At 38.6% G+C, this 19,630-nt stretch overlaps 1 protein-coding gene across 3 annotated transcripts in view; it reads left to right on the top strand.

Annotated features, from left to right (window-relative positions):
* The window catches only part of Fanci (FA complementation group I), a 101,933-nt gene that overhangs the window by 65,788 nt on the left and 16,515 nt on the right, over positions 1 to 19,630 (top strand). For all 3 annotated transcript variants that reach the window (XM_008852825.2, XM_029555966.1, XM_029555965.1), the window contains exons 16-24: positions 732 to 802; positions 2,448 to 2,562; positions 5,693 to 5,815; positions 10,129 to 10,197; positions 11,671 to 11,772; positions 12,785 to 12,958; positions 13,032 to 13,153; positions 14,167 to 14,331; positions 15,272 to 15,451. In XM_008852825.2, the coding sequence (XP_008851047.1) occupies positions 732 to 802; positions 2,448 to 2,562; positions 5,693 to 5,815; positions 10,129 to 10,197; positions 11,671 to 11,772; positions 12,785 to 12,958; positions 13,032 to 13,153; positions 14,167 to 14,331; positions 15,272 to 15,451 (1,121 nt within the window). The remainder of the gene's footprint in view (positions 1 to 731; positions 803 to 2,447; positions 2,563 to 5,692; positions 5,816 to 10,128; positions 10,198 to 11,670; positions 11,773 to 12,784; positions 12,959 to 13,031; positions 13,154 to 14,166; positions 14,332 to 15,271; positions 15,452 to 19,630) is intronic.

Raw genomic sequence — 19,630 nt, 5'->3', positions numbered from 1 at the left:
TATTATTTTTATTTTACGTGTATGAGTGTTATGCCTGCATGTAAGTGCACCTATGTCATGCAATGCCTGTGGAGGACAGAAGAGGCTATCAGATCCCCTGGAGCTAGAGTTACAGACAGTTGTTAGCTGCCATGTGGGTGCTAGGATTTGAACCTGGGTCTTCTGCAAGAACAGTCAGTGTTCTTAACCACTGAGCCATCTCTCCAGCCCCATATGTAAATATTTTAAAAAGAAAGAAAGAGCTGAGCAGAGGCAGGTGAATCTCTGTGAGATCAAGGTTAGCCTGGTCTATATAGCAAGTTCCAGACCAGCTCTAGCTACAGGGAAACACTGTCTCAAAAAGACATGCCCCCCCCCAAAAAACATGTAAATAGCAATGGTTGCTCTCCAAGTTGTCCCTTCTTTATAACTCCATCTTCCATTGACTGGTTTTCAAATTAGTAAAGTAATTAAACAACTCTTTTTCTTTTGCTATGTTTTTGAGACAGGATCTCACTGTGTAGCCCAAGACTGGCCTCATTCATGGCATTCCTTTTGCCCTAACCCATTGAGTAGCTGGGACTACAGGCGTGCCTGGCTGCAACCACTATCTTTATTATTAAACATAATCAGCACTGAACCTTGTATATAAAATAAAACCAAAGTACACAAAATGCTAACAGAATTGCATAGAAATGAGCTAAAGCTGATATTAACTACTCTTTTTACCCACTGAGTTTTTTCTTCTTCAGCCACTTCTCAAAGTCAGCATGTCAATGAGAGACTCATTGATACTTGTCCTTCGGAAAGCTATGTTTGCCAGGTATGTAGCATTGAGATCACAGTAAGTTACACCTTCAAAGTCTGGATCTGTAAGTTGTCTCTGCTATCTCCCAGGTGTGCCTGTTCACAGTGGCCAGGCAGACTCCTGCCTCAGCAAGTATTCTCAACAAGTAAAACGCTTATGTGCTGCTTTTTCATTTAGTGTTCAGAGCAACCTCAGGAAGTGAAGATTATTACAGTTCTCATTTTACAAAAGAAAGTTAGGCTTAGGCATGAGAAGTGCCAAAGACTGTCCCAAAGACTGAACAGTATTTAATGGTAAAATAATCTAACATCAGTGTTTATGATCTCAAGTACTTTGCTCTACCACCCCTAGATTAACCTTCAGGGGAAAGTTGCATCCCCAGAGTCTTGAAATACCAAGATGACCACAGTTCCAAGGGGAAGAGTTAGGAAGAACAAACATACTTAAGTATCTCATGTTAATGAACATCAGAATTGGGGTCCAGTGACTAGTAGACCTGGTGAATTTCTGAAGTGCCTTCATTCTATTTGAAGCTCACTCAGTGCCTCCTGACCACTCTTCCTTTATTGCTTAGTATGTGAGCTAGGGATGATTAGTACTGTCTCCTAAAAATGTAGCAATACAGTAATATGTGGAAAGCATTTGATACTTTGAGCATAAGATACCCAATTATTATCACATTGAGAATATTATAGAACATGCAGATATGTCCAGAAGAGCAACCAGTAAGTAGCTATTATCTCTGCTCTAGAATTGGGAATTTTTAAAAAGTAAATCCCATGCTTAAAATTTTTTGGATTTATTTATTTATTTATTTATTTTTCTTTTTGGTGTTTTAAAGACAGGATCTCCCTGTAGCCCCAGCTGGCCTGGAACTCACAATGTAGACCAGGCTGACTTTGAACTCACAGAGATCCGCCTGCCTCTGCCTCCCAAGTGCTGGAATTAAGGGTGTGCGCCACCATGCCTGGCAGATTTTTTTATTTTATTTTATGTATATGAGTATTTTGCATGTATGTATGTAAGTGTACCACATGGGTGCAGTGCCTATGGTGACCAGAAGAGGGTGTCAGATCCTCTGGAATGGAAGTAATGAATAGTTGTTAGCCAACATGTGGTTGCTAGGAACCAAACCTGGGTCTTATGCAAGAGCAGCCAGTCCTCTTACTGCTGGACCATTTCTCCAGCCCTAGAATTGACAGTTTTTTATTATTCTTCACCAAAAGGCTTGTCTGATAGTACGTTACAGTGTCTGTAACATGGATTGATCGTAGAACCCCTGCCAGTTCATGTGACACAAAGTACTTGTGCTCCTGTATAAATAAAAGAAGCTCAGCAATTTCCTTTGCCATTCCGTATGTAGATTCAAGTTCCAGTCCAACCTGTGGCCTCTCAGGATTCTTCTGATTACCATGGAGTCTTGCAAGCTAAGAGAAGAAAGTATAGATACAGTCATGAGGTTAATAATGAAACCAATCAGTTGCATTCCCATAGTGTAGATGACTGAATACCTAGTGCCTTATTTTGAGCATATAAATTCAGTTTGGTTTGGTTTGGTTGTACTTGATTGTCCGTACATATTCCTTCTCTGTGTGGAACTAGATGGATTTTTTTCCTACACATTCCTGTGCTATTAACTTATTGTGTATTCCTGAACTAGGCAACTTGATGCCCGAAAATCTGCAGTTGCTGGGTTTTTGCTGCTCTTGAAGAATTTTAAGGTTTTAGGCAGCCTGTCATCCTCTCAGTGTAGTCAGTCTATTGGTGTCACTCAGGTAAGAATTGTTCACATGTGCCCTTAATCTCTATGTATCTGATTATTACTAATCACGGTCAGTTACACTCAGATCCTTAGAACCTGAGTATGGGTATAAAGTCATCAGGTAGATTTCACTGGTAATGTTTATCACCTCTACTAATTAACATAAAGTACATTTTTATGCTTCCTCCTCAAATATGTCTTATTTTTTAATTTGTTGATTTTGTGTGTGTGTATATCATCCCACACAATTTTAGACACATGTGCAAACATCTAAGTGTTAGTAGCATTAAAAATGTAGGAAACAGCATATTTTAAAATGAAATGGAGATCTTCTTTAAAGGGTAAAAACTCATTCAATTTTATGTCTTACAGGGTTTATACTGAGTTCAATATTGTATAACTGTATTAATTCAACTGTGAACCTAAAAATTTATAGCCACTTTTGAAAGAGATGTATCCTTGCTCTGGAATGTGTTACTGAATATGTTAAAGCTGTAATGAAATGCTTCTTCTAATCATGTGGTTATTAAATTTAAAAAAAAGTTCACACTAACTGTATTAAACATTGCTTCAGGAGCCATTAGAAGCCATTATTTTATTCCTTTAAGGCTCTAACAAAGATCCTGATCAAACTGTGAGTTTCATAATGATGATAATGTCAATTAAACTTCTCTTTTTATTTTTTTGCTTTTTGAGATAGGATCTTGCTTGAACTGTGCTGTATATGTAAAATTTACACCCATTTCAAAGAATGAGAGTGAAATTAAAACATATATGTATTTCAATCAGTATTTTATACTGAATTATATGTTGATAGTACTTTGGATCTGGGCTGGAGAGATGGCTCAGCAGTTAAGAGCACTGGCTCCTCTTGCAGAACACCCACCTGGTGGCTAACAGTTGTCTATAACTCCAGTCCCAGGAGCTCTGATGCCATCTTCTGATGTCTGCGGGCATTGCATGACATGGGTACACTTATACATGCAAGCAGTATACTCATACACAAAATAAAAATAATAAATAAAATATTTAAAATATTTTTGATATGTTGGGTTAAATAAAGTATTAACATTTACTTCATCTGTTTTATTTTGCACTGTGGCTACAAAAAATTTTAAATTACATATGCAGCTTACATTTGTGGCTCATACTATTTCTCTATTGAATAGCAAGCACACTGCTAGATACTACTAAAGAGCTTTATATACATTATCTCTTTTATCCTTCCCAGTAATTCTCTCAGCTAGATACTAGTATTATACTTATTTTGAAGATTTATTTTATGTGTATGTGCCTGAGTATATGTATGTATATCACATGCATACAGGTGTTCACAGAGGCCAGAAGAGGGTGTCAAACACCCTGGAGCTAGAGTTACAGTCAGTGTGAGCTACTCATTGTGGGTGCTAGGAACCCACGGTTCTGGTCCTGAGAAAGAGCAACAAGTAGTCTTAACTACTGAACCATCTCTCTAGCCCCTATAAAAGTAGGTCAATTTGTTTATTTTGCACATATACTTCTAGTAAGCTGTGGAATCTGATAAAACAACTTTCTGTAATAATTTGAAAGTAGACTTATTTAAGAATTTCATTAGGAATCATTTACTGTTCTAATACAACTATAGATAACCTTTTTGGCAGTTTGTTATAATATAAGGAATACTGGGTATCATTTGTGAATATTATACAAGAAAAATAAGGCTCACAGAGGTTAAGTAACTTGCCCAATATCATAACCAATAAAGAGTAGAACTTGAATTAGACTTTAAAAGTATGAAGTGTATCACCATGTTACTTAGAGTAAGGAGTAAATTCTTCTGACATAGTCATTCCATGGAGCCCCTTCCACTCTTGGGAGTTCTTTTCTCTTTTCCCTAATAAAGAAGTTTTTTAGTCCATATTGTCAATTTTATTTTATTTTATTTTTTATTTTTTGGTCTTTTTGAGACAGGGTCTCCCTGTAGCCCCAGCTGTCCTGGAACTCACTACGTAGACCAGGCTGGCCTTGAACTCACAGAGATCCGCCTGCCTCTGCCTCCCAAGTGCTGGGATTAAAGGCGTGCGCCACTGCGCCCAGCCAGTCAATTTTATTTTAAATAGAGCAAGGAACCTTGTTTTTTTGTTTGCTTATTTATTTATTTATTTATTTATTTATTTATTTATTATTTATTATTTTTTGGTCTTTTTTGAGACAGGATTTCCCTGTATTCCTAACTGGCCTGGAACTCCTGGGACTCACTGTGTAGACCAGGCCTGCCTCTGTGTCTGAAGTGCTGGGATTAAAGGCCTGTGCCACCATGCCTGGCTTTATTTTATTTTTTTGAGGCAGGGTCTCCTGTAGACCCTGCTGGCCTGGAACTCACTATGTAGACCAGGCTGGCCTTGAACTCAAAGAGTTCCACCTGCCTCTGCCTCCCGAGTGCTGGGATTAAAGGCGTGTGCCATCACACCCAGCTTTGAGGCAGGGTCTCAACTAGGTAGCCCTGACTGGCCTCAAACTCATAGAGATCTGCCTGCTTCTGCCTCTGAATGCTGAGATTAAAGGCATGAGCCACACACCTGGCTTGCTTGGTGTTTTTCCTTGTTTTGTTTTGTTTTGTTTTTTGTGTTGAGAGATAGTCTCATTATGTCGCCCAGGCTGGCCTAGAATTTTCTGTGTAGACCAGGCTGGCCTCAAATTTGTGACCCTTCTAACTCTACCTTCTGAGTGCTGAGATAAGCACTAGAATGTCTGTTTGTAAGCAAGACTATCTGCCCCTAAACTTCTTTAGGATTTGTGGAAATGAAGAGCTATTTTTTTTTTTGATGGAAGTCTTAAAGTCTTTTAAATAAAATCATATATATTGTGACAATCGGATTATAGTGACATAAAATAATCAGTTGCCTTCCTAAATAGCTAACGTTGTCAAAGAAACCTTAAAGCACAAAAAAAAAAGAGATAATTTTGTTTGAATGCTTGAAAACTTTTATTTCAAACCAGAATGAGTGACATGGTAATGAATATCAGATCTACATTAGACCCGTTTGAGCACAAGGAAAGCTAAGTCTAGTAAGCTTCTTTGATCAAGGGCATAGACTCAGTTTACTCCCTACTGAAAACTGCTTTTAGAAAGCTAGACATAAACTGCTTCTCTCCCTTTTCAGGTTCACGTAGATGTTCACAGCCGCTATAATTCTGTTGCCAATGAAACTTTTTGCCTTGAGATCCTAGATAGTTTGAAAAGATGCTTGGGACAGCAGGTTGATGTTCGACTCATGCTTTATGAGGTAAGTCAGTAATTTGGAAGAAATGTATCAACTCTCTTCTGTGAATAATCCTTTTTAAGTCTTTTTTTTTTTCCTGATTCTAAAAACATTACATATACCCTTGGGCAGTTAGGGCCAGTAGATAGTAATAATGAGTCCAAAAGTCAAAGTGAAGCATGGTGGCCCATGCCTTTAATCCCAGCATTTGGGAGGGCAGAGGCAGGTGGATCTCTATGAGATCAAGGCCAGCCTGGTCTACATAGTTCACGCAGGCTGGGGCTATGGGAGACCTTGTCCAAAACAAAACAAAACTGTAAACAATACTTGCTATACTTTAATCACTGTATTTTTTAATTAATTAATTTTTATTTTTTATACGTATGAGTGTTATACCTGCATGTAGTAAGTGTACCCGTGGAGGACAGAGGAGGGTATCAGATCCCTTGGAACTGCAGTTATGGACAGTTTAGCTGCCATTTGGGTGCTGAGATTTGAACCAGGGTTTTCTGCAAGAACAGCCAGTGGTCTTAACCACTGAGCCATCTCTCCAGCCTCAATCATTGCATTTTAATTTGAACATTTAGGTGTTTTTGCCAGCCTTTTAATTTAACACCAAGTTTGTCATTTTTAACATCTGTCTTTCATACAAACCATACCCTTAATTTATAAATTAAGTTTATAAAGTTACCTTTATTAAGTCTAATATATTGGTTTTTTAAATTTCTTATTATTTTAATATTTTATTTATTATTTTTATTTTATGTGTATGAGTGTATTGTCTGCATGTATGTGAGTGCACCCATGTCTTGCAACGCCAGAAGAGGGCTTCGGATTCCCCTGGAACTCGTAGCCACCGTGTGGGTGCTGGGAATCGAACCTGGGTCCTCTGCAAGAGCAGTCAGTGTTATTAACCTCTGAGCCATCTCTCCAGCCCCTATTTGTTATTATTTTTATTTTATGTGTATGCGTGTATTGCCTACATGTAGGTAAGTGCACCTGTGTCATGCAATGCCCACGGAGTACAGAAGAGGCTGTCAGGTCCCCTGGGACTGGAGTTACGGACACTTGTTAGCTGCCATGTGGGTGCTGGGATTCAAACCTGGGTCTTCTAGTGTTCTTAACTGCTGAGCCATCTCTCCAGCTACAGGTTTTTTGTTTTTTAATCTTTTTCTTTTTTTGTACTTTGTTTTTAAGATCTTTACAGATCTGATTCGGTCCTGTAACTTATAGTGATACAACAGTTAGCAAAAACCAGAAGACAAATATAGTCAGCATTTGTGATTAGTATATAATGCAACCATTGCAAATGACTATGATCATGGAAGGTTCACTACTATTTCCATAGGTGTTTCATGGAAGAAATGGAAAACATTAAATAACAAGAAAAGGGGTTAGAAGAAAGAACAGCTCTTTTTCTTTTTCTTTCTCTTTTTGTTTTTGAGAGACTGTGTAACATAGCCCAGGCTGACCTCAAACACTCTGCATAGCTAAGAAACAACCTCGAATTTCTGATCCACCTTTTTCTACCTCCCAAGTGCTGGGATTACAGGTCTGTACCACACACCTGACTTTCATGTGATTTTTTTTTTTTTTTTTGAGACAGGGGTCTCCCTGTAGCCCCAGCTGTCCTGGAACTCACTATGTAGACCAGGCTGGCCTTGAACGCACAGAGATCTGCCTGCCTCTGCCTCCCAAGTACTGGGACTACAGGTGTGCACCACCATGCCTGGCTTCATGTGATATTTTAAAGTATTTATTGAGCTATAAGAATTGGCTGGCACTGGATTTTTTAGGCTCACTATGGAAAATACGGAAAATTTAAAGATTGTTTTAGGCCTGGGGATGTGGCTTAGTGAGTAAAGTGCTTCTTGGGCAAGCATGAGTACCTAGATCCTCAGTACCCACTAAAAAGCCAGGCATGGCAACACATGCCTCTATAATCTCAGTGCTGGGAGGTGGAAATAGTACTGCACGGGCTTGCTGGCCAGCCAGTCTAGCCAACTGGTTCAGTAAGCAACCCTGTCTCAAAAAAATAAGATGGAGGGGCTGGAGAGCACTGTGTGCTCTTACAGAAGACCCAAGTTCTGTTCCCAACACCCACATGGCAGCTAACAATCACCCATAACTCTAATTTCAAGAGAGCTGATGTCCTCTTCGGGCCTCCACAGACATTGCATGGACATGGTGCACTTACATGCAGGCAAAATGCTCATACACATAAAATATAAATAAATAAATAAATAAATAAATAAATAAATACATACATAAAGAAATAAGGTAAAAAGTGATTAAGGAAGACCTGGCTTCCACAGGTGCGCACAAATGTGTATACACCAACACATATAAATACATTTATTTGATTTTTTATTAATATTTTTATTTTATGTGTATGCGTGTATTGCCTGCATGTAGGTAAGTGCACCCATGTCGTGCAATACCCTTGGAAGACAGAAGAGGCTGTTGGATCCCCTGGAACTGGAGTTATGGACAGTTGTTAGCTGCCATGTGGGTGCTGGGATTCGAACCTCGGTCTTCTGCAAGAACAGCCAGTGTTCTTAACCACTGAGCCATCTCTCCAGCCCCACATATAAATACATTTATATACACATAAATTTGTTTTATTGCTAATTCTGCCATTCACATTTGCTTATTTATGTAAAATTGGAATAAAAAATATATAGGTTTTTATCATCTAACTTTATCCAATTATTTTCTCATTTTATTAAGTTGTTTTTCTCTTCCAAAATGTTTTTTTTTTTTTTTTTTTTTTTTTGTCTTTTTGAGACAGGGTCTCCCTGTAGCCCCAGCTGTCCTGGAACTCACTATGTAGACCAGGCTGGCCTCAAACTCACAAAGATCCTCCTGCTCTGCCTCCCCAGTGCTGGGATCAAAGGCTTGTGCCACCACGCCTGGCCAACATGATTTTTTTTAAAAAATTTATTTTTGTCTTTTAAATTTGTGTGTGGGGTTATCTATGGAGACCAGAAGGAGGTGTTGGATCCCTGGAGCTAGAGTTACAGGCAACTGTGAGTCCCCTGATGTGAGTGTTGGGAACCAAATATAAAAATGTAACTTAAAATTTACTCACTGATGAATATAAACTCTCTACATAAAAGAGTTATAACTCTGTGGTTGCGCTTTATGTAGAGATTTTTACATTTAGCTATTTGATTCATCTATAATTTGTTTTGCATTTACTAGGAGCTCACCTTTCCTCCCAGGTAAACCTCCTTTAAGAGTACTATTTCTGTTTCCTATTAAATCCTTTATTTCATTTGTATGTTTTTTTATGTCAAGACAAAGTAGCTGGGTTGCTTTATTTGAATCATCACTTAATCAGCTTCTGTATTGCCATCATTTAACTGTTATCTTGTGAGTTCACAGTCTACTTCTTAGGGCAGAACGATACTTTGAAGAACCATTTACACAAGCTACCAGCAGCTGTATCTGTTTCTTTATTCATGAAAGAAAGAAATATAAAGCAATATAGCAAAATATTGACATATGTTAGGGCTAATCTTCCTTCTTTAAAAAAATTTATTTTGTCACTCTCCATTTGCCTTTTCTCACAGATGAACTATACAACCTCTTGGACAGTTTCGAGAAAGAAAGCTCTCTCTTGGGTTTTAATGTGAACAGTTATTTTTTAAATTTAGACTGGAGAAAAAATATCATGATCATTTATGTTCTGTTATTTGGTACTATGAATCATTGGAAGAATGTGCTAAAAGGAAAGGCTTCTAATGAGAGAGAGAGAGAGAGAGAGAGAGAGAGAGGCAGAGCCCTACAGCACCAGATTACTCCAAAGCCACAGTGCTCAAAAATTGTGACAGTTGTCGGGCATGCCTTTAATCCTAGTACTCAAGAGGCAGAGGCAGGCAGATCTCTGTGAGTTCAAGGCCAGCCTGATCTACATAGTTCCAGGCCAGCTGGGGCTACAGGGAGACCCTGTCTTAAAAAGATAAAAATAAAAAAAAATAAAAAAAAATTGTGACAATTATGGTCAGATTGAGTTCGCAGTGATCAGAGGTTCTTCAGATAAATAATCTAAATTTTCTGAATTATTTTTCCCTCTAGCAAATAATGGGTCTCTACCTTTACCACAGAACTGAAAATAGGGAACTAGAGGGATAGCTCAGCAGTTAAGATTGCTTCCTGCTCTTCCAGAGGACCTGAGATCAGTTGCCAGCACAGGATCTGATACCCTCTTTCTGGCCTCTGCAAGCACCCACACGTGTGTCATGCACACATTTACACACAAATAAATTTTTTAAAGTGAGAATAGGCTAAGAAAGAACTATGAGCTTATTTGTTCTCTGTATAATTGCTCCTAGGGGTTCTATGATGTTCTTCGAAGGAACTCTCAGCTGGCTAATTCAATCATGCAGACTCTTCTCTCACAGGTAAAAAAATATCTTATAGATCATATAGGGAAACCAGATGAGGAATTGAGAAGTGATTGGTGCATTCCAGACTTTTGTAAATGTAACATAATTCATAACTAGTATTCTGGTAAGTCGTAAATATGCCCAGGGGATGTCATGCAGTTCTGAGTTGTTTTATTTGGATTATCATGTACCAGCTGCCATATTACCACCCCCTGTTATCCCTATGTTAATAGTCTACTTCTTAAGTCAGAAGGACACTTCAAAGAACCATTTATACAAGCTGCCAGTGGTTATATCGTTTTATTTCTGAAAGAAAACCATCTATAGAAAAATATAGAAAATATTAATATCTAGTAAATACAAGTGATAGATACATAGATGTCTTTTGGGTCATTTCTGTATTTTTACATTACATTTACTTATTTATGGTCTTTTGAGATACAGTCTCATGTAGTCCAGACTGGACTCAAACTCATTATGTAGTCAGGGCTGTCTTAAATTTCTTATTTTTATTGCCATTTCCCAAATTCTGGGATTACAGGTATGTACTACCACTCTAGGTTTGTGTATTAGTTATACTTCTGTTGCTGTGATAGAAACACTGACCATAACCAGTTATAGAAGGAAGAATTTATTTGAGCTTACAGTTCCAAGAAGCAAAGTCCATCATGGTGGGGAGGCATGGCAGCAGAGGTGGCTGGAGGAGGAGTGGACACTAAGCTCTCACATCTTTAAGCAGGCACAGGAAGCAAGAAGCAACTCGAGATCCAGCAAGGCTTAAGAACTCTGTAAGGCTACCCCCTGTGACGTACTTCCTCCAGGATAGCCACACCTTCTAAGACCTCCCAAAACAGTGCTGCCAACCGGAGACAAAATGTCCAAATACTTGGAGCCTGTGGGGGACATTTTCATTCAAACCACCATAGTTCTCTTTTTACATACATGTATACAATGCCCCACCAACTCCCCCTAGATACCCCCCCAAAACATCCTCTCTCAACTTTCACATCTTTCTTTTTTTAACCCACTGAGTCCAGTTAATGCTGCCTGCTGGAATGTTGACTAGATCTTGTGGAGCCTATATTCTTAACCACCAAGCTTTATTGAAAACGCAAATTGTGTTTGCAACTTTAGGGCTTGGTATGAAGGGAGTATGGTGGAAGTAAAGTAGAGAAAATGTCTTGATCAGTACTATTCATAAAGCATTGCAAAAGGATGCAGGCAGATCTAAGCAGTATAAATTTGTTGTATTGTTCTTTTAAAAAAGTGAAAAGTAGCTGGGCATGGTGGCGCACGCCTTTAATCCCAGCACTCGGGAGGCAGAGGCAGGTGGATCGTTGTGAGTTCAAGGCCATCCTGGTCTACATAGTGAGTTCAGGTCAGCTGGGACGACAGGGAGACCCTGTCTCAAAAAGACAAAAAAAAAAAAAGTGAAAAGTATTCATGAGCTGTGATTTTTTTTTTTCCCTCCTCTTACTATATACACAGTTAAAACAGTTCTATGAACCAAAACATGATCTGCTACCTCCTCTGAAACTAGGAGCTTGTGTTCTGACCCAAGGAAATCAGGTCTTTCTGCAAGAACCTCTGGTAAGACTTATTCCTCCTAGAGCCATTATTTTCACTGTTAATGATAAGGTTGGTATGCAGAAAGAGATCCCTTTACCTGTGAAACTTCTTTCAATTAATTTTACTCTTAGTTTTTCCATGCCCATTATTTGTGACCCATTTTCATTTGGGATCTTTTGGTAAAAATCTCTAGCACTTGGCACTTCACTCAATTATGTTGACCACTTCCTCCCCTCAGAACATCTTATCTTTCACTCATAGCTCTTTGGTTATACACTAAAGGTACTTTAGAGTGGAGATGCAACTAGGAATGACTGAACCGAGCTAATAAAACTGCTTCTTTAGCCTAGAGAGAGTACGTGATTTGAGCTAGAGTGGGCTCTTGTTGAACTTTTAGAGGAACTGAGCTAGGTTTTTCTGTTCTTGTTATCTAGCTTCAGAAGGGTGAGAAAGAGATGGCAAAGGCTGAAACTCCCCACTGCAAGTGACTTAGAATTCAGGGCAGAGGAAAAGGGAGGATGGTGTTGCATTGTCAGATCTGGTCTTCATGTATATATCTTTATTGCTGTGAGATGTTCCCAGCCTAGATGTAAGATGCTGTCATGGCATCGCGAAGATTCCCTCAACCTAAACCCCTGTCATTAGAATAACTTTCAGGACTTGAGAACTGAAGACTTTTTTTTTTTTTTTTTTTTTTTTTTTTTTTTTTTGATCTTTTTGAGACAGGGTCTCTCTGTAGCCCCAGCTGGCCTGGAGCTTGCTATGAAGACTGTATAACTTCATAATGTGGCTTTAAGGATATTTGCATCTGACCAGAATAGCACGTTTGATGTTTCATTGTGAAGTGCCAGCTACTTATAATGCCAATTAATTGAGGAAAGCTTAGAAAAGAACACCTCTCTTAGTTATGTTTTTTTGAGTTTTGTTCATTCACCTGGACTTAATGTGTGATGCCAGCAAATAGCACAGGCTTCATAACAGCTTCATAGGTTATCCCTTAACAGTAACAAATGTTATTTGTTTTCTTCTACAGGATCATTTGCTGTCTTGTATTCAGCATTGTTTGGCCTGGTATAAGAGTAGAGTGATTCCCCTACAACAGGGAGATGAAGAGGAAGAAGAAGAGGGATTCTATCACGAGCTAGATGATATGTTGGAGTCTATTACTAATAGAATGATTAAGAGCGAGCTAGAAGACTTTGAACTGGTAATTGCTAAGTCCTTAGCTGTGTTGAATAATGGAGGTTTTAGTAGCAAATTAATTTTTATTTGTCTTTTAGGATAAATCAGCAGATTTTTCTCAGAGCACTAGTGTCGGTATAAAAAATAGTATCTGTGCATGTCTCATGATGGGAGTTTGTGAAGTTCTAATAGAATATAATTTCTCCATAAGTAACTTCAGGTAAGGATTGCTGTGACCTTATTTGTAGTTTTGTACGTTTGTTTACTCTAGTAACTAGTTTAGTTAGACACTAAATATTATCTTTTTTTTTTTTTTTTTTTTTTTTTTTTGGTCTTTTTGGGACAGGATCTCTCTGTAGCCTTAGCTGGCCTGGAACTTGCTATGTAGACAGGCTGGCCTTGAACTCACAAAGATCTACCTGCCTCTGCCTCCCACATGCTGGGATTAAAGGCATGCACCACTATGCCTGGCCAATATTATCTTTTTTCCTGTATATTTTTAATTGAATTTTGGTGCATTTCATACAATAAATCTTAATCATATTTAGACCCCTCCCCCAGCCATACCCCCACCATACATTCTGTCATATATGTTTAAATATTGTCTCTTAATAAGTCCAAAGTATGTTTGTTCTACCAGAGGACACTGCAGGATACATCTGTGATTTTGTCTCTCTAGCATGCTTTTATTTATTCACAGTCCCCCAGACCCTGAACTCAAGTAATACTGGCTTTAAAAGAAAAATTTCATGGGGATAAAGAGATGACTCAGCAGTTAAGAGCACTGGCTGATCTTGCAGAGGACCTGGGTTTGATTCCCAGCACCCACATGGTGGCTAACAACCGTCCATAACTCCAGTTTCAGGGGAATCCAACATCCTCTTCTGACCTCCTCCAGCATTGCACAACATGGGTGCACTTATATGCAAGCAATATACTCATACACATAAAAATAAATTTTTTAAAAAAAATTTTAAAAAGAAAAAAAAATTCATTAGGGATAGTATTGGACTTTCCTGCTGTTCTTGACTAGAAAAAATAAGAGGACATAAAAACAATTCATGCAGATTTTTATAACTTGAGAATACTATGTTAATGATGGTCCATTGATTTATAATGTTATAGCTGAAATATGACATTTAAAGAAGCACTTCGATTTTCTTATTTTATATAGAACTAAGCCACAATAACATTGATGCTGGTCTTTGTTGGTCTCTTTTCCCTTTTACACAGCAAGAGTAAGTTTGAGGAGATTCTGAGTTTATTTATGTGTTACAAGAAGTTTTCTGACATCCTTAATGAAAAAGCTGGTAAAGGCAAAACTAAAATGACCAGTAAGACAAATGATAGTCTTTTGTCCATGAAATTTGTGTCTGATCTTCTCACTGCTCTTTTCAGGTAAGGTTCTACTTGAGTGTGTAAAGATAGCAGTTCAGTAAAGATAATAGTGTGTTCCTAGTTTTACTTCTAGTACCTAGTTTGAATTCACAATTCTAGCTGTATTATATACAGTAAGAAATAAGTTAGGAGGTTTTTAATTTTCTTAATATGAAAAATCGCACAATTCAAGGTAGGCAGTCTAAAGAGGAGGCACCTTAACATTGTTAAAGAAGAATCAGAAACATTGGACTAATGAAAACATAGGATGAATTCTAGCAGTGTTGTAAGACAATCGACTTAAAGTTTTGGATACAACAACAGATTAAGAAAGGAAGGGGCAGATGCTTTAATTCCAGCATGTATAAGGCAGAGGCTGGTGGACCCAAGTTCCAGACCAGGTGGGGCTACAGGGAGACCCCGTCTTTGAAAAAAAAAATGGGGGAGGGAGGGTGGAGAAAGGAGAAAATAAAATTAAATAGCAAGGGGACAATGGGACAGTAGGACAATAAAAAAATCTAAAACACTATACTTTGATTTTATTAAAGTGTAAAGGATTAGTGGGGAAGAGGGAGGAATTGAGGTAACAACAAGGAAAATGAGTGTAAAAAAGTAGCTGTGGCAAAGACTGTGGCTTAGGCCATCTTTTTGCCGTTCAGAGCTTGCTAGGTGCTGCTGGTCTGAACAGTCTGTAAAAGCCTGTTCCAGATCCCAACATCAGCGGGAAATTTTTTTTCCTTACAGTACTGGGGATAGAACACAGACCTTAAGCATGTTAAGACAGTCACTCTACCACTGAACTATATCATATCCCTTTTTTTTAAACTCATTTTTTTAAAGGCAGGATCATGTTCAGATGCACAGGTTAGCCTGGAACTCGTAGTCTTCCTGCCTCAACCTCCCGAGTAGCTGGGCCTATACCACCAGCTCAGCTCCTTTCTTTGTTTTCCTCCCTCTCTAGAGATAGTATCCAAAGTCATGAAGAAAGCCTGTCTGTCCTGAGGTCCAGCAATGAATTTATGTACTATGTAGTGACTGTAGCTCTGCAGAAGGTACAACAGCTAATACAAAGAGGGCACATATGTGGTCCTGATGGCCAAAACCCAGAAAAGATCTTTCACAACCTCTGTGACATAACTCGGTAAGCCACTCTAATGCTCAGAAACTTATTTGCTAGCTTGTGTGTTGTGAATTCTCCAAGACAAGAAATTGGGGATGGAGCCAAGGGTGATTTGAGGTAGACCTGTATTTTAAAAGAGGAGTGACTGGCAGTAGATCATTTTTCTCATCTTGTTTTGGTATGGATTTTTATCTCATATAAAAATCTTACTGTTCCCAGTACTTAGGAGGCAGAGGCAGGCAGATCTCTGTGAGTTCAAAGACAGCCTGGTCTATGCAGTTCCAGGCTAGCTGGTTCTACAGGGAGACCCTGTCTCAAAAAAGACCGCCCCCCCCAAAACAACAACAACAACAAAAAAACCAACTGCATTCCCAGAAGGGAGAAAGAGTATTATTAATAATGATTCATAAAGTAGACATAGCAATACTAAATGTATGTGTACCTAACAACAGATTTTAAATACTTAAAGCAAGAAAACAGTAAAGGGGCTGAAGGCATGGCTCAGCTGTTGAGGGTGTGTACTGCTCTTGTAGAAGACCTGAGTTTGGTTCCAGCACCTGTGTTAGGTGGCTTGTAATGGCCTGAACCCCAACTCCAGAGGGGTGTGATGCTTATGCCCTCTTCTGGACTCCAAAGGCATCTGCATTCATGTGCACATACCCATACCACATGTGTACACATAATTAAAAATGAAATAAAGGGCTGAAGAGATGGCTCAGCATTAAGAGCAGATACTGCTCTTGCAGAGAACCTGAGTTTGGTTCCCAGCACCCATATTGGGTGGCTCACAGCTGCCTGTAACTCCAGTTCCAGGGGCTCCAACCCCCTCTTCTGAACTCCTCCAGCATTTATACTCAGTGTGCACATACACAGACACGCACTACGAAAATCAGAAAAAAAGTCTTTGAAAAAGAATCTGACAGAAACATTTGTTATGAAATAAGATCTTAAAACAGCAACAATAAAATTGAAAGAATAGACAAAAACCAGCAATGAGGCAAATGACAAACAATGTTGTTAGACATCTTGACTTACTTGACATCTATAAAACACTTAGCAACACCTTCCAAATACATTCCTTTCATGTGTGCATGATACTGTCATCAAAATAGACCATAGGCTGGAGAGATGGCTCAGTGGTTTAGAGTACGTACTGCTTTTGCAGAGGTTCTGGGTATGGATCCCAGCACCCATATTGGATGACTCACAACCACCTGTAACTCCATTCTAGGGGATCCAAAACTTTCTTCTGGACTCCACAGGAACCTGTATTCACACATGCACAAACACACACACACACATAGACATACACATAATTAAAAGTCAACATAGGGCCAAGCATAGTGGCACATACCTTAATCCCAGTACTTTGGAAGAAGAGACAGATGGATATGTGTGAGATAGAGGTTAGCCTGGTTTACACAGTTAGTGAGTTCCAGGCCAGCTGGGGCTACAGGGAGACCCTGTGTCAAATAAACAAACAAACAAACAAAAAATGAAAATAGGAAGCCAGGTATGGTAGCACAAGCCTTTAATCCCAGCACTTGGGAGGCAGAGGCAGGCAGATCTTTGTAAGTTTGAGGCCAGCCTGATCTATGTAGTGAAGCTCTGTTTCAAAAAAGAAAAATCTAATCTTCTATACAGACTTCCACATTTTGAAAGAGAGAGGGAGACAGAGAGATCACTGGGCATAGTATTGCACACCTATAATCCCAGTATTTGAGAGACAAAGGACAAAGGATTGAGTGTAGCACTAGACTGGGGTACTTAGCAAGACCTTGGCTCAAAAAAAAGAAAAAAATTGAAAAAAGAGCAAGTTACAATGAAAGTAAGCAGAAGAAATAATAGAGGCAAAAGCAGAATAGTTGAAAATGAAAACAAAACAGAAAATCAAAGAAAGCTGGTTCTTGTGAAATTAATGAATTTAACAAAACAGACATCAGGAAAAGAGAAGATTAAAAACTACAAATACCAAAAATGAGTACAATGGGACATCACTGTTGATCCTACAGATTTTTTTTAATGTTAATAACAATATTAACAGTTTTTGCTAATATGCTCATTAATAAGGTGAGTGACCAATTCTTTTTAATTTAATTTAATTTAATTTTTTATTTTTTGGTCTTTTTGAGACAGGGTCTCCCTGTAGCCCCAGGTCCTGGAACACTATGTAGACCAGGCTGGCCTTGAACTCACCGAGATCCACCTGCCTCTGCCTCCCGAGTGCTGGGATTAAAGGTGTGTGCCACCACGCCTGGCCAAAACACCCTTTTTAAAAACAATGGTAATTTTCGTTAAAACTCCCAGTTTAAAATAATTTTCATTGATGTCTGCGTTTCATTAATCCAATATGGCTAACTTCACCACCATGGAGCATCTTAAATAACTGATCTGGATTAATTTAATTTAATTTTTTATTTTTTGGTCTTTTTGAGACAGGGTCTCCCTGTAGCCCCAGCTGTCCTGGAACTCACTATGTAGACCAGGCTGGCCTTGAACTCACAGAGATCCGCCTGCCTCTGCCTCCCGAGTGTTGGGATTAAAGGCATGTGCCGCCATGCCCAGCTTAATTTTATTTTTTTAAAGTTAGCATACAAAATAATGGTATTTTCATATGTATGTGTGTTATTAACCTTTGTTCTAATTTGTCTGCCTCCCCCATTTCCCTCTCCTAGCCCTTCTGTCTCCCACCTTACTAGTCCTCTTCCTCCCCTAAACGGTACTCTATTCTGATTGAATGTCACATGTGTTCCATTACCTACACATACATAATATACACATATCTATATAAATTTAAATACGAGGTCCACATCTGAGAGAAAGCATCAGGTATTTGTCCTTCTGAGTCTGGCTTATTTCACTTAAATAATAATTTCTAGCTCTATCCATTTTCTTGCAAATGTTATAACTTCATTTTTCTGTATTGCTGAATAAAATTCCACTATATGTACTACAACGTCTTTATCCATTTATTTGTTGATGGACATCTAAGCTGGTTCCATTACTTAGCTAATTTGAACACTGCAGCAGTAAACATGGGTGTGCAAATATCTCTGTGGTGTGTTGGCCTAGAGTCTTTTGGATATGTACCCAGGAGTGTTTTTGCTGGTCATATAGTAGCTCTATTTTTGCTTTTTTGATTGTTTTAGAGAAAGCTACCTATTGTTTTCTGTAATGGCTACACTAGTTTGCATTCCCATCATTAGTGTATAAGCATTCCTTTTACCCTGCGTCTTTGCCATTATTTATTGTCATTTGTTTTCTTGAGGATAGGACAGTCGTTCTGACTAGAGTAAGGTACAGCTGCAAAGCTGATTTTGTTTTTTATTTTTTTGATTCTGTTTCTAATCACACAGGGTCTTACTATGTAGCTCTGACTGGCCCAGAACTCACAGAAAGTGATCCACTTTCCTCTGCCTCTCCAGTACCAAGATTAAAGGAGTATACCACTGCACCTGCCTTAAAGCAGTTTTTTATTTATCTCTTGAGGGTCTCTTGTATCCATGCTGGCCTCATACTCACTAGGCAGTTAAAGCTGACCTTGAACTTCTGAACCTCCTGCCTCCATCTCCTGAGTGCTGGGATTACAAGCCCAGGCCCAGTTAATCTATCTCTGGAGATCAAACCTAGGACTTTGTGTATGCTAGGCAAGCATTTTACCAAGCTATATTCCTAGTGATTAGAGGTCTTTTACTCTTTCATATAAATTTTAGAATCATTTTGTCAATTCTTAGGATAAAGCTTGACAGTTATTTTCCCCCCTGGTGTTGAGGATCAAACTTAGGGCCTCAAGTATGTTAAGCAGGTGCTCTATCACTGAACTATCACCTCCTTGATAGGAGTGTGTTTAGGACTTACTGCATCGATAGACCAGCTTGGGAAGAATTCATATGCTCACAGTATTGACTCCTGTTCATTGGACACTGAATCTTTCCGTTCATTTGTGTCTTATATGATTTCTCTCATAAGTGTTTGTACTTTTCATTAAGCAAAGATTGCATATTTAGTAGTTTTCTAAGCAGTTCCTGCTTTTTGGTGATAAACAGGGTACTATTTTTTGAACTTCAATTTCCAATTTTTCACTGTTAGCATGTAAAGTATTACTATCTATACTTGTATTCTGCAGTCTTATTAAACTCACTTAATAGATCTTAATAGCTTTTCAAAATTCTCTGGCAATTTTTATACAATTATACTGTC

This window comes from Nannospalax galili, unplaced genomic scaffold (assembly GCF_000622305.1).
Source record: "Nannospalax galili isolate Female #2095 unplaced genomic scaffold, S.galili_v1.0 scaffold185, whole genome shotgun sequence".
Classification (NCBI taxonomy): Eukaryota; Metazoa; Chordata; class Mammalia; order Rodentia; family Spalacidae; genus Nannospalax; species Nannospalax galili.
This window is presented reverse-complemented; position numbering and strand designations above follow the sequence as displayed.